The sequence below is a fragment of the Phalacrocorax carbo genome, chromosome 6 (genome assembly GCF_963921805.1).
Source record: "Phalacrocorax carbo chromosome 6, bPhaCar2.1, whole genome shotgun sequence".
Lineage (NCBI taxonomy): Eukaryota > Metazoa > Chordata > Aves > Suliformes > Phalacrocoracidae > Phalacrocorax > Phalacrocorax carbo.
Genome location: NC_087518.1, coordinates 61,163,221 through 61,177,370, shown reverse-complemented (window position 1 = coordinate 61,177,370; position 14,150 = coordinate 61,163,221). Strand labels below are relative to the sequence as shown.

At 36.5% G+C, this 14,150-nt stretch overlaps 1 protein-coding gene across 3 annotated transcripts in view; it reads left to right on the top strand.

Annotated features, from left to right (window-relative positions):
* Positions 1-14,150, top strand: part of CDC14A (cell division cycle 14A) — a 69,690-nt gene that overhangs the window by 44,727 nt on the left and 10,813 nt on the right. The window contains exons 9-15 of one of the 3 annotated variants that reach the window (XM_064455596.1): positions 281-511; positions 2,552-2,690; positions 5,712-5,865; positions 7,779-7,894; positions 8,338-8,385; positions 9,945-10,073; positions 11,023-11,613. In XM_064455596.1, the coding sequence (XP_064311666.1) occupies positions 281-511; positions 2,552-2,690; positions 5,712-5,865; positions 7,779-7,894; positions 8,338-8,385; positions 9,945-10,073; positions 11,023-11,494 (1,289 nt within the window). In that variant the 3' untranslated portion in view covers positions 11,495-11,613. Of the gene's footprint in view, positions 1-280; positions 512-2,551; positions 2,691-5,711; positions 5,866-7,778; positions 7,895-8,337; positions 8,386-9,944; positions 10,074-11,022; positions 11,614-14,150 lie in introns of those variants that run through there. The other 2 variants (XM_064455598.1, XM_064455597.1) reach the window with 2 other exon arrangements.

Here is a 14,150-nt window from a genome sequence, read left to right as displayed (position 1 = left end):
ACTTGTAGAGAGGAATGCGCTGAACAGGAGACGCTACAGTGTTTCACATATACTGTGCTTTAATTTTTTTCCTGATCCTTTTTTAATTACAGTGGTCTTCATGAGAATTTTGTGGACAATTTTTTTATATCCCTTAACTTGTTTATGCTGAATGAAATATTAAAGCATTTTCAGTATTAGTATATTTATCATTCAGAAAAGATTTGGGAGGCAGTTTTGATTAGTACGACTTTGAACTTCATCTATGACGTGAAATGATTGTTGCTTTATCTTTTTATAGGTTATCCTCTTCATGCACCTGAAGCCTACTTTCCCTATTTCAAGAAACATAATGTCACATCAATCATAAGACTAAACAAAAAAATTTATGAGGCAAAACGCTTTACTGATGCTGGTTTTGAGCATTATGACCTGTTCTTCATAGATGGAAGCACACCAAGCGACAGTATAGTTCAGAGGTTCCTGAACATCTGTGAAAATGCTGACGGTGCTATTGCTGTGCATTGTAAAGGTATGTGCACTTATTTATTTCTCAGATTGAAGTTCAAAATGAGTAAACTCCAGGGATTTATACTTCACAAATGAAGCATTTATAAAATAGCACTTTCTGGTTCTGAAAGTAATATTCCTTTATGATACTTGACTAAATATGTAGCAAATATTTGTTATTTCCATGTGCACATTAAGCTCTTTCATCCTACACTACTAAGAGTAACTGACAATCTGTTGTTCATTGTTCTGTTTTTTCTTAATATCACTTGAAGGCGTGAGTTTTAGTTGATGGAGATTTCTTTTGCATTATGCTTTCACAGCGTTATGATAATTGGCTAGGAAACGCAGAAGACTGAAAGGTTTTCTTTGTGCTTTTGGACTGTTCTACATTTTTTCTGTGGAGCATGACTTCCACATTTCAAGTTAATGTGAGTTATTGTGATGCCAGCATTTCAAACCAGCCTATTTCAGCAAATCAACCAGAAGACACACAAAACATGCTTAGTCAAGAACGATTAACAAAGGCTTTGAAGGGTTCGGCTTGATTTATGTTTAGAGTTGTGTAAGGACATTGTGGAGGCGAATGTCTTGCTGATCTGAAACAAGAATAGTGCTATTCATTCATGATTCTTCCATGAACAATAAACATGCATATCAAAGATAAATAAGTTTATTTGGTAACAAGTTGTTAATGTGGCTAGAACCCAGAAATTCTGCCATTAATGAGCTGGATGTCTGCTAATTGACTAAATGAGAGTATAAATTATTGATTAACAGGAGTAGATTGTTATTCTCCAGGCTTAGTTGCTAAAGGAATCCAATATACTTTTCTAGTCACTTAGATACGCACTTGCTAAACTGAAGTATTTTTGGTCTTTTGCCTGACCCTTTAATAAGCAAAACAACAATCTCATTCTTTTTAAGTTTTTTTACACCCTTCTAAGTAAGCCTATATGAAGTTAAATCAACAGTTAACTCTGAGTAAACATATTGCCTCTAGTTTTTATGTGCTCTTATTGCAGAAGTGTTCCAAGCACAGCTTCCACACTAGAAATGGCTTGTCCCAGAAGTTACAGAACGGTTAACGCAAAGGGCTGCTATGGAAAGTTTGTACATTAGCAGGAACTTAGAGAAAAGAACTGAAGTCTTAGTGATATGTGCTGTTGGTAGATGTTACCTGCAATTTTTAGAGACTGTTCTCTATTCAGATATGTGTAATACAGTACAGCTCTCGGTTGTTTGTGCATAAACAATAGCTGGCCCCCATGAGACTGTAAATTGCGAATACTTTATTTGTGGGAAACTAAGGTTTAAATGGGGAGACACTTTACTAGTAGATAAGACACAGGGCCAGAAAGAGGTTAATTCTTATTCTCTATAGTTAGAGATTTCTATGATAGTAACAGCTAATTTCTCCTGTATCTCTTTCTCCCCTTAAAACCAGAATTACTTTGTGATTTGGGGGCAATGGGTTAAATAATTTGAAGCTATTTAAAATTATATGCTGGTCAACATTCATTGCTGTTTCTACAGATAGCAGTGAATAGTTGGATAGGTTGGTTTTGCAAGAAAATTCAAAAAGAAAAAGGTACTGGCTGAGAATGCACATGCTGCTCTCTGTGTTGTATTTGCATGTATTTGAACCTTGATTTAGAAAGTCTGTGTGTTGGCCTCTCAAAGGTACTTTGATTTTGGTTTTTATGGGTTTTATAAATACCGAGCTTGTATCCAGCCTGGCCGTGGCTTTTTTTAAGAATGTCAGCCTTTTTTAAAAAAAAAAAGGTTTGAAGTAGGATTGTACCAAGTTCCAAGAGTGACCCTGCTGCATACGTTCTTAAACACTGTTAACTTTTTATAGGTATGATATATTTGTTCTTATATCTACAGCACTGAAATCCAGTGTTGTGATAAGCAGGATACCGAATCAGAAATTCTTCCTTCAAATGTTAGGGTGGTGAATACCATTGCAAAGAAGTCTTCTCATATCCCATACTTTAATTTGATCATCATGAAATGCTCATGACTTTGTATGTGAATGTTGATACTTGCACTTCTGCAGCTGGCCTGGGGAGAACAGGAACACTGATTGCCTGTTACATCATGAAACACTACAAGTTCACACATGCCGAAGCCATTGCTTGGATAAGAATATGTCGACCAGGCTCTATTATAGGACCTCAGCAACACTTCCTGGAAGAGTATGTATACCTTCTTTGCTACTAAGAATCAACTGCTTCTCTACATCCTTATCCATCTTGCACTATTTATAGGATCTACTTTCTGTCTACTGACGTCGTATATTACTGCCTGTTGCAATATATTTAAGGTTAGTTAATTTGGGTTTGAAATCGAACTTAGTCAGTAGCAATCGTCTTCTCTGGAGTGCTGTGCGTTTTGTCGCCTTAAGGGACAGAGGGTCTCAAGGCTCTGCATGTTTGTGTTCTGGGGGATTTAGGACTTAGACAAATGTGTTGGAAGTGTAAAGCACAGATGTGGACAAAAGATTAAATCAACAATAAGGGTTTATTAAAATAGAAAGGCTAAAGTTTATATACTTTTTATTTAGTCTATGACGACACTTAAAATTAATCTTACAATAGTAAAATTCCTTTTTCTTTCTCGTAACTATAGATTAAATAAGTATGTGGTGGCCAACTTATGATCTGTCACATTGCTAGCATAATGTATCAAGACTTCTGATTTGGAGCTAATAGTTGTTAGCAAAACAAATGCATAGTTTTAATACCGCTCCTTCTCAAAATTGACTGTATGCTTTGGATTGGGAACACTTCACGTACAGATAACTTGAATGGGTGATTCAAGGTTTGATCCTGACTGGAAATGAATGACAAAACTGCACTGGCTTCAGTGATGTAGACATTAAGTTTAATTTCACAGAAGTTTCTACATTGTGCATTTACTATTATAGTGGCTATGTTGATATTTTTGAGATGATACCATGGTGATATTTAGCTGGAGGCGTTTTCACTGTTATGAGAGAAAACATTTTGAGAAAAGCCACCACAAAATTATCTCTTTTTGGAAAAAAGAGAATGGAACATCTCTGCTAGGTACTGTGCAAACACAGTAAAACATGCACTGATCTTGCATCTTCAAATCCATAGGATATCAGAGAGAAAGAAGGTGTATCACTGTAATTCATAAGAGAAATTGAGCATGATGGAGGATTCCTATTTATTTTCCAGTGCAACTGAATGGGCACTCCTTTATTTGCGAGGTGGCCCACTGTTATTGAAAACACTGTGAATCACAAACTTTCACAAACCACAGGTGCTCACTGAAGGCAGATTAAACTTCACACCGTGCTGATGCTTGGATGATGCACTCTTAAAATAACTTCCACAACAGAGCAAAATTAAGTGAGAAAGGCAGTAGGCAGTAGGCAGTGTGATTACTAAGTGCTGTTTACTTGAAAGATAGGAAAACCAGGGCCTATGTCTTTTCTCCAGTGGTGTATAAATAGAATCATAGAATGGTTTGTGCTGGAAGGGACCTTCATCCAGCCCAACCCCCTGCAGGGAGCAGGGACGTCTTCAACCAGACCAAGTCACTCAGAGCCTCGTCCAGGCTGGCCTTGAGTGTTTCCAGGGATGGGGCATCGACCACCTCTCGGGGCAACCTGGGCCAGGGTTTCACCGCCCTCATTGTAAAACATTTTTTCCTTATATCCAGTCTAAATCTCCCTTCCTTTAGTTTAAAACCGTCACCCCTTGTCCTTGGCTAAAGAGATTGCCCCCATCCTTCCTACAGTCCCCCTGTAAGTACTGGAAGGCCACAATAAAGCCTCCCTTACAGGTCTCCCAAATACTTGGTTTGATTTTACAGATAGGCAAAGATCCTCCAGATTTTTTTTCATTCATACTTAATTCATAGCTAAGAGCTGTAGTACTGTTCAGTAAGAATTTTCTATTGTCCTAATGGCAATAGATTCCTGTTTTGACAATCAGACAAAATTCAAGCAATATCACCAGTAGTGTCTAAGTGGGACTGAGAAAGAAGGAGCTAACATCAGCTACATTATTCTAATATAAAATATTTTGCCATCAGGGCTGCAAAGTTGCATCTGATGGAAAGGTAAAATCTTGCAACTTTGATCTTCCAACGTTCTTAGATGCCAAAGCTTCACCTCTTAGGGACTTTGAGGTTTATTAAGGGAGGTTTGAGTAGTGTTTTGGCATTTGTTTTGTTTTAGAGAACCTTCCACCCAAATATGTATCAAATCGATTTGGTACTGTGAATGCAATTAATCTTGAAAGATTTCAAAGCTATTTAAATTCAAGCGTGCTTTCTAGGCTACTTCTGTAGGTGGAATAAGTAGTGCTCCCCCTCCCGCCACCCCATCCTTCTCCCTTCTCTTGATGTTTTCTTGGGATCTAGTGAAATTTTTCTGGAAGTGCTTACCTTTCCCATCTATTATTGAGCAAGTTGAGGCAGTTGGCTGAGATGGCTTGGCTCTTAAGCTTTGCTATAATATTTTGTTTTCAAACAAAGAAAAGTTTCCAGTGACAGTACATTCTGATTTAATTCCTCATCCATTTTTCTCTCTTCGGTATAGCAATTTAATTTTATTACAATAATATGTAATAGAGTCTCAGTTCCTGGATAGAACGAGCACGACAGGCACCTCCCTGGCAAGCTTCCTTATCAAGGAGTAATGCAGTCTCGTCAACAAAAGCCTGCTTAGCCTATTGCATACAATACCTGTATACACAAAACTCATGCCAATAAGAAGTTGGAAAGTGCTGTATCATAATTTATTCTACATATTACGTATATAAAATCATTATATTAATTTTTAAATTATGTTTTAAAAGCCTTTAAAATACCATTGCAAATTCCTGTTTAGTTAATATCTTTTCCCAGCAGGATTTTGTAAAATGAAGTTTTAGTATCTGTAATATTTCTGTGATGGCTACAGACTTGTTTGGTGACTCGGGGTGGGGGTCATTGTTTTTAACCACTGAAAATGAAGGGGAGGATTTGGGGAGTTTTCTGGGTTAGTTTTTGTTTGATTTTTTTGTGTTGTGTTTTTTTTTTTTGAGGGGGGGTGGGGGGGTGTTGGTAATAGAAACTTGAATTTTTTTCCCACATGAAAATGTACAGAAGATTAAAATCTGTAAGAGTAGCATGTTTTCATATTGCTTTTTATGTGTATGCAAATTTGTTGATATGAATTGATTTGGTTTTGTATCCTAAAGGAAGCAAGCAATGTTATGGCTGGAGGGAGAGCTCATCCGATCAAAGCAGAGACGAGTAGTCGATGAAAATGTTAACAGAGTTCTTTGTGGCTTGAATGACATTTCAATCAGTGACAGCTTGAATAAAGCACAAGACTTGGATCGATACAGGGAGGTAAGAGTTCACAGGAAAAACTTCAAACAAGCAGAGATGGAGCTAATCTTTAATAACTAGCTATAGATAATTTTTAGGGTTTTTTTTATGCTTATATTAGTACTAGATTGCTTTTCTACTGCTAAGCTTTTTTTATAGGTCATAATTAGAACAAATCTTCACTTTTTCAAAAGAAAAAAAAGGATAAAATCTTAGGTTATATTTAAAACTGTTATAGGACATTTTGCAAGCTTCAGAAGGTTTGCATTATTTCAAGTCATTCTTTCAGGGTCTTCAGTTGCATATTGGAGAATGAAGGGGGGAAAAATATCAGTTTTCCTCCTGGATATCTATTTAGTCCAAGTTTCTAGCTAATAATGCATGAGTGTATAGATGTCCATCCCTTTATTACAGTGTTATGCATTACTGTTGTGATGTGTACATTTAGGGTAAGGACCTTACAATTACTTATTGGAAGCATTATTCAAGCATTATTCAACTTACTTGCAGGTAACTCAACTACCCGTACACTGTGTAGCAGCTTATGTACAGATTCACAATATACATTCACAGTGCTGCTTTTTTCTACAGTAACCCCCTCTGTAATATGTGTATTTCAGGTTTGTACATGTCGTAACACAGCTGTTCAACATTCAGTTTTCAAAACATTTAATTCAAAACAAAATATTTGGTTATATTTCAAGACGTAGGCTCTCTAGAAGCTCAAAACAAAGTAATGTTCCCAGTCCCCAAAATCCATAAGGTCTTAGAATCAGAGGACAGAACTGCTGCATACAGTAACTGCTGGGCAGGTAAAGACAGTGAAACAAAATTTATCAGCATTGAGGCTGAATGAGGTAACAATGGCCTAACATAAAATCTTCAGTGAAATCTAGCTAAAATAATTATATTTGCCTATAATTAATGCAACACTCAGACCATTACATCATTTTATTAATTTGTTGTATTACTTCTGTCAGTCTTTCATCTTGGTTGATGAGAAACTGTTGTTCTGTTTTATGCAGAGCAGTGAGGTCACTTAGGCACAATAAGGACTGCAGTAATATAAAACAAATACTTCATCTGAGGTCAAATGAAGCATTACTGGTATAACTCTTTTTACCTGGCAATTAAATAAAATCGCAATTCTCTCCTTGCTTTGTGCAACTTCCATATTTCCCTGCTACTTAAGATACTCTCTCTACTTATTACTGGGGTCTTAGAAAAGTCTATTTTCAGATCAGCACAAATTATAAATAGGCATTTAAACAGTGTTGGCATACAGTTTTAATGCCTCTTAGGCTTTATAGTGTTTCCTGAAGCTAGTAGTAGTAGGATAAAACTCTGAAATCCGTTCATCCTATATTCCTTATGTTCTCATAGGGAAATTTTTTTCAAAACTGCATTTTTTTAGATGTCATGAGAACTTTTTCTTTTATTAAAAAAACCTTAGTAATTTAATAAAGTTGCTTTTTAGCTCCTCCTGCAGGACGCACAACTATATCTAAATTTCTTCCTCATCTTATGCGTATCACAAAATTGTTTGTTACTGCTTCCCTTCCACATTGATGGTAACTTTAAAAATAGTTATGCAGGAAGGAGTTGGAGTTTAAGTTCTGTAAAAACAGACTTATTTGAAGGAAATAAATACTGGCGTTAGACTCAAGCACCCTGAACTGACTTTGAGGTCAGATTCTGCAAAAAGCCTCTGTGAATATGTGTTTGTACAGTGACATGTTTAATTTACTGCAACTATGCGAAGACAGAGAGTGTAGTGCCCCATGTATGCAGAAGACTGTAGGTTAGCCTTTAAAAGGCTAATTAAATAAAAATTTATCTAAAATTATTTGCGAAGGAGACGTTCGATACTTTGAAACTCCACTACTCCTGAGGATTTGATATATTTCCCTGCTTGCATACTTTGTGTTTCCCAGAACGATTTTGAAGACAAAGCAGGTGTGGAAGCTCAGAATGGCATGACACAGGGAGATAAGCTTAATGCCTTAAAAAATCGGAGACGGCCATGTTCTGCTACAACTGGAGCCCTCAGGTAATTAATTAATTCTGAGGTAATTTCAATTTTAAATTCAGTCTGTGCAATCAGATCTATGTGGCAAGTGCATGGTCTTGTTTAAGGCAGCAGTACTAGCTGTACCACCTTCTGGGGTGGAAATTTCTCTAGGTATGTATCTATTAGTTGCAGATTTGGTTTATTAATTTCTTCTCCTCCCCCCCCCCAATCTTTCTATAATTACTTTTCTGTACTTCTTAAATGAATTTTGAAATTTTCAGAACCAGTAAAAATGTGAAGTTTGAAAATAACCCCAAAGTACCTCTCTGTTGTTTAACTGCAAATGTACATAATGATTGTCAGTAATTTGTAACTTCTGTTTGTCTCGTACTTTAAAGCCAGTATGAGACATGCAAGTGTGCTTTGGGGGAGGGGAAAGGCTTTTTATCCTTTGATAAAGATTGCCACTTTGGTTTCTTTAGGCTGCAAGACATGAAACTGCACACGAGGTCAATATCGCAACCTTTCAGGTATTAACTTTAACATTATAGTTCTAAATGTATACCTTAAATTTTCAGTGGTTTGAATTATACTTATCACATCAATTGATTAGTAATTTTGGTCTTCAGAGAAGTGGCAGGTAACAAATTCTACACACCTGCAAATGGGGGGGGGGAAATAAATCTAATGGATGGAGGAGTGCAGTTCTACTTTGGGGATGTCTTGAATAATTCTTCATAAATAATCAGCACATACGAGTAACTTCCTCAGTCACATTTTCTAATATCTATGCTGCTATGTGGTGAAGGATGACTAGTTAACTCATAACCACTTTATCACTGTAAAATGAAATAGTTGTCTCAAAAGCCTAAATTGGCTACACATTGCCTTGTTTCACAATTTTTGTCCTGTGTGTTTTAGTAGATGAACTAGAGCTATTGCTTAGTGGATACAATCAGTACCTCTTTTGAGAAGATGTACCAGATAAATATTGAGTTTTAGTACTTTCCATATTTTAATACAGGGTTCTCATGACCGTTGTACTACATGCTTTGTCCAGAACTTTCTGTGGAGCCTATAAAGCCAATAGTTTCTTCTCATTTTCTAAATGCTGGCTTCATTTATGAAATTTATGTACTAATCTCAAATCAGTACTGACAGTGCCCACCAAAAGAAAATAAAATGTAGAGTGAAATTTGACTTAAAGAGCTGAAGGAATGGCAGAATTGAGTCTTTAGTTTTGGTAACCATTGCATCTAAAATACAGCACATTAGACAAAATATCCATCGTCATAAAGCATTAATACTGAAAAGAACACATTCTCTTCAGTTTTGTGACAATGTGGATTTTTGAGATGTATTGATACAGATGTCTAACCTTGGAGATGTCCTTTTACCCTTTCTTGGTGTGGCATTAAAGCTATTTCCGCTCAGTGTCATTCCTTCTGTGCTTGTAGCTTGTACCCAAGGTCTCTTCATCTTTTAACAGCTGACCATGATAATATCCCCTGGTCTAAGGATGGAGAGAATTTCATGATACTGCGAGGCTATTTGTTTATTAGTTTTAAATAAATATTGCCAGCTATAATGCTAACGTTTTTGAGTAGGTCAGTGTGCCACACTTACAGCTCATTATCAAAGTATGAATAATTTGGTCATTGAGTCCCGCCCTGTATGTTCTGTGCAACTTTGTAATGTTCTTGCTGTCATTTGGAAAAGATGATGTTCTCGTGAAAGCTACAGTGCTGTTTTTTCCTACTCGTACTTGCTTTACAAGCACAAAAAGTATTCTTTCTCAAATTTACAGTATTTAAAATTTAGAATCAAATTTACAATAAATTTGACACAAAATGAACACTTAGCCTTCACAAATTACCAAGGTGAAAAGTAGCCTGTAACTGTACCATGTGGTACAGCAGGGAAGACCAGGCTAACTGTTGAGTTTTTGCTGTTGAATTCTCAGTATTCAGGCTTGAATTCCCACTTTTAAAAGTACCTGTCTATGTGTTGAAAGACCATACATGTTTCTGAGATGTATATTTCAATTATAAAAATCTTGCTTCTTGCTAAAACTCTGCACTCCTTTTAGGCTGAATACTTCAGGTAGCACAGGAGGATCCACGTCTCCTCTGAAGGCCTCCAAAGTGATGGCAGTTAATTCACCATCTGCAGACAGAATAAGCAGAATTCCCACATCCTCAGGCTCTAACCTTAAAAGGTTTTTTTCTTATTATTATTTTGGTACAAATAGCCCCCGTATATTACAATGGTTTTCAGCATATATGCAGTCTATGAAGCGCTTGCTGTTCTTGGGTGTAAGAAGGCTTAAATTTACTTAAAGTGGTCTGCTGTTCTGCTAGCCAAACTTCAGTTGGCTGCAGATTTAAGAAACAAAACCCAAAACCTATACTACTGGTACAAGAGTTTTGGTGGGATTCTATCAAGTCAGAAACAGTTTTACATTGCTCAGATCAGTTGGGTTGTTTGTTTGGGGTTTTTTAACTCATCTGAGTTGATAGAACATTTGCAGGTATTCCCACAAATCTATATACTGTTAATCTTAGAAGAATACTGAGTGGTAATTAATATGATTTTTCTGAACCCGTGATTTATTGCTATCCAATTCCATCACTACTATTGTACTAAGTAAGTATGGAATTTAAACATTTAGAATGATTGATGCATTTTTAATGACTTCTGAGCCCAAATATTTACTTGAAGAAAAAACCTAACCCAGAGATATTTCAGGACACACTATTTTTATTCTCAAATTTTATCATATTACTTCTTGGTTACTTGAAGACCTGTATCACATTACTGATTTCAAGAAACAGAAGAGGAGTTCTTAAACTGTTACACATACGCAAAATACTTCAGTATAGATAGCCACTGCCTAAACCTTTTAACAGTTTCCTGCATGTGCAATGGCTTGACAGAGGTAAAAGCTGGCCGCAGTAGTGCTTGAATAAACAAAGTTTGGGAACTCCTGACAAAGAATTCTGGTTTTCATTATTTGAGAGCTAGAAGATGAATCTGTATGCAACCACAAATGATCTCAGAATGGTCTGTTATTCACCTAATGCCTTCTGATTTGTCTGTTATTTTTTTATATATCTGTACATACCTTGTGTGTATTTTTTTTTCCCCCGCATGTGTTTTCCATTCAGCGTTTCCATAAACTCCAGACTAGCCAGTTCTCTAGGGAACCTGTATGCTGCTTCAGATGATGATGATGAGAGCAAAATGACATCATCGTCCTCTAGGACAGGTTTTTCTGTAAGCCATATCTCCAGCCACTCGAATGGCAGCTTGCAGCTGCCTCACAGAAATAACCAGGAACTGAATAACAACTTATACAACAGAAACAGCAGTAGTGGCAACAACCCGAGCAGCCAAACCAGTTTTCACAGCGCCGTGACAGATGAGTTCGCGTCAGCCTTCCTTTATGGGCCTTACAACTCCTCCAGCACGATACCAGACTCAATCAATTCCTGTAAGTCACAACAGCACCTCCAGGCATCTGACCGAGGCTTATCTTGCTTCTGCGAGCAAAGCTGTCGCCAAAAAATCTTAACCTGGCAAAATTCTCTAATTTCCTTTAATGTTTCTGAACAACACCTTTGTCTGTTACCTTTTTAAGCTTTTTTCTGTCTCTCACGCATGTAGATCATGGAGGGTTCATGAAAATAAATCACTCCTGAACTTATACTAACACTTTTTCTGATATCTTTATAATGGACCTTCTTACCCTTTAGATTTTTTTAATTCAAGTTATCCATAACATACTTTAATTTTATTATGTATCTTAATCTTAATGCAGTAACAGGTCTAAAGCAGCCTTTGTATGTATCATACTAAACTGAGGGCACAACATTCTTAAAGATAGACCTCATCTGAAAGATGAGTCCACTTGGCTTGAAACCTAGTCCTTTTCTAATACCAAATGTGAAAAGTATTTTAGAGCAAGATATTTTCAATGGTCTCACCATTTTAGTTTTCATTCCTCAACAACTGTGCTGCCTTGGGCTTATTTTGTGCCCTTCTTCTGTGTGAAAGAGTCTGTATCAGGAGGATGCACGGATAAATTAATGCAACTTGAAAGTGATTCTATACAAAATGCAGAGAACACAGAGTAGAGAAACTTCAGTTGTGAAATCAGAAATAACTTCAGTTATTTTAGGGAAAAAAATGAACATCTTTACTACTATAAATCTAAAAACAATTTGAAATATCTGGTTTCCAAGGATGTGATGTCCTACCAATTATAAAGATTAGTGCAGTGTTTTTAATAGAATATATTGCCTACAATTAATTGAACCTGTCAGCCTCTGTTTCGGAGTACTGACACTTCAGATTTTTATTTTTTTAGCTGCTGGAAATAAAATTACCTTCATATAAAATTAACTTCAGAATATTACACCTTTCTTTTCTGTTTCCTTACCACAGATAGTGTTTCAGTATAAGGAAAGCTTTAGCATTATACCTGCTACTGCTTTTGAGCATGGTGAGTCCCCCCTCTTAAAACAGTAAAACGCACATTGGATGTAACGAGGATGTCAACCAAAAAGATCTTTCATGGGTGGCGTTTTCTTTTTCCTGAGGAAGTGGGGGAACTACCCTCTTGTTAACGGCTCATATGCGGCACTGCTTACTGTTCGGAAGCCACACGTTTATAGCTTGGGAGTATGAACTGCATTTTCTGAAGATAGATGACAGTAGGAAATAAATTGTCATTGTTCCATTGTGGAACTGACTTGCGTGTATGACTGAAACCTAATGAGTATACAACGTACATTGAAAATGAAGTTACTTGAGGGAACTTTGATTCTGTATTCTCATAAATTCAATAGATGCTTCCACTGGAAAAGGAGTAGAGTTACCGTGTGAGGATGTGCTTGACCAAAAGCAACTCTAAAAATACTTGAGGCTTTCAGACTCCTTGCTTGAAAGTACATTTAGCTTCTTATCCACTACAACTTATTTGGAAATAAATGTTAATATTCTGTCATCTTAAGATCATGGAGTGTTCTGAATTGAGTTTAAATTTTACTTTAAACATCAGCAGCAATTTATTTGCAAGGGGCTTTTTGAATAATGCCACATCCTTTCAGTTTTTTGAAGTTGTTTTACCTCTTTATTTTGGCTGGTTTTACCCGCTACATGGGATTGAGGTAAACTCTATATAATTGAGATTTTTCTCAAGTTGGATATAGAAACCATCTCAATTTGCTTCTGATGAAACCAGTTCTAGAACAAGAGAACTGTTTAAGTAATTAATTTGGTTTAATTCCTCCAGGCGTAGAGATGAGGAGGGAGGTGAAAAGCTGTATAGCAAGCTGAGGATGTTTAATTTGAGTAGTATCCGTGAGTCTTTCATTTCTTCATGAATTCTGACAGTTCTGAAAGTCAGCCTTTGTAGGTGTTCCCAGTCTTTTATCCAACACACCTACAGAAGCTCAGTCCTCAGGAGGACTGACAGAGGCTCCAGTTGAGTATACGGGAACCAAAGTCAATACACCAGCAATGGTAGAGAGCAGTCAATCATCTGAATAAGTGGTAAAGGGTCTGATTTTTTTTTTTATTTCTCACCTTCAATATTGTCTTATTTAGCATATTTGAACAATAATTCTTTGGAAGGTCAACCCATTCCCATTCTTTTCTATGGTATGTTCTATAAATGATATGCTGCCAGCAGCAATTCCTAGAGTTTTTCCCATATTCTAGTTACAGCTGCGTATTATGCAGACATACGTAAAAGGGAAGAAATGCCTTATAACTGTAATGTGGCTCAGTCATGAAAATAAGCTGACATTATTCACAGTAGGCCAAAAGTTACAAGAGTACCAAATGATAATATAAACCTTTAGAGGAACAATCAGCACGTTTCCTCAAGCAGCTTAACAGGTTGACTGAAAACATACATTTCCAAAGGAGATCGGTTTTGTATTTGCCTTACCTTTATGCTACAAATAATTTTTAACAGCAAAAGCAAAGCTAGAGGGCTTGTTCCATAAGCACAGGCTAAGAAATTAAGTAATGGTTGACACTTTGTTTCTTATTTATGTCTTGATATTGACAGATTTCTGGGTTAGCACTATGTTTCTATTTAATTTCCTAAAGCTTCAAGAATTGACATAAAAAATCCCCAAATATATGTGGGGAGAAGGGCTGGATTTACAGCATGACTGTCTCTTCTGATATTGTAGCACATATTTTCTTCTTGGAGAAGGGTGACTAAAATACTTAGGAAAGGGGAGAAAAGCAAAGTGTGTTGATTATTGCTGCATTTAAGGAG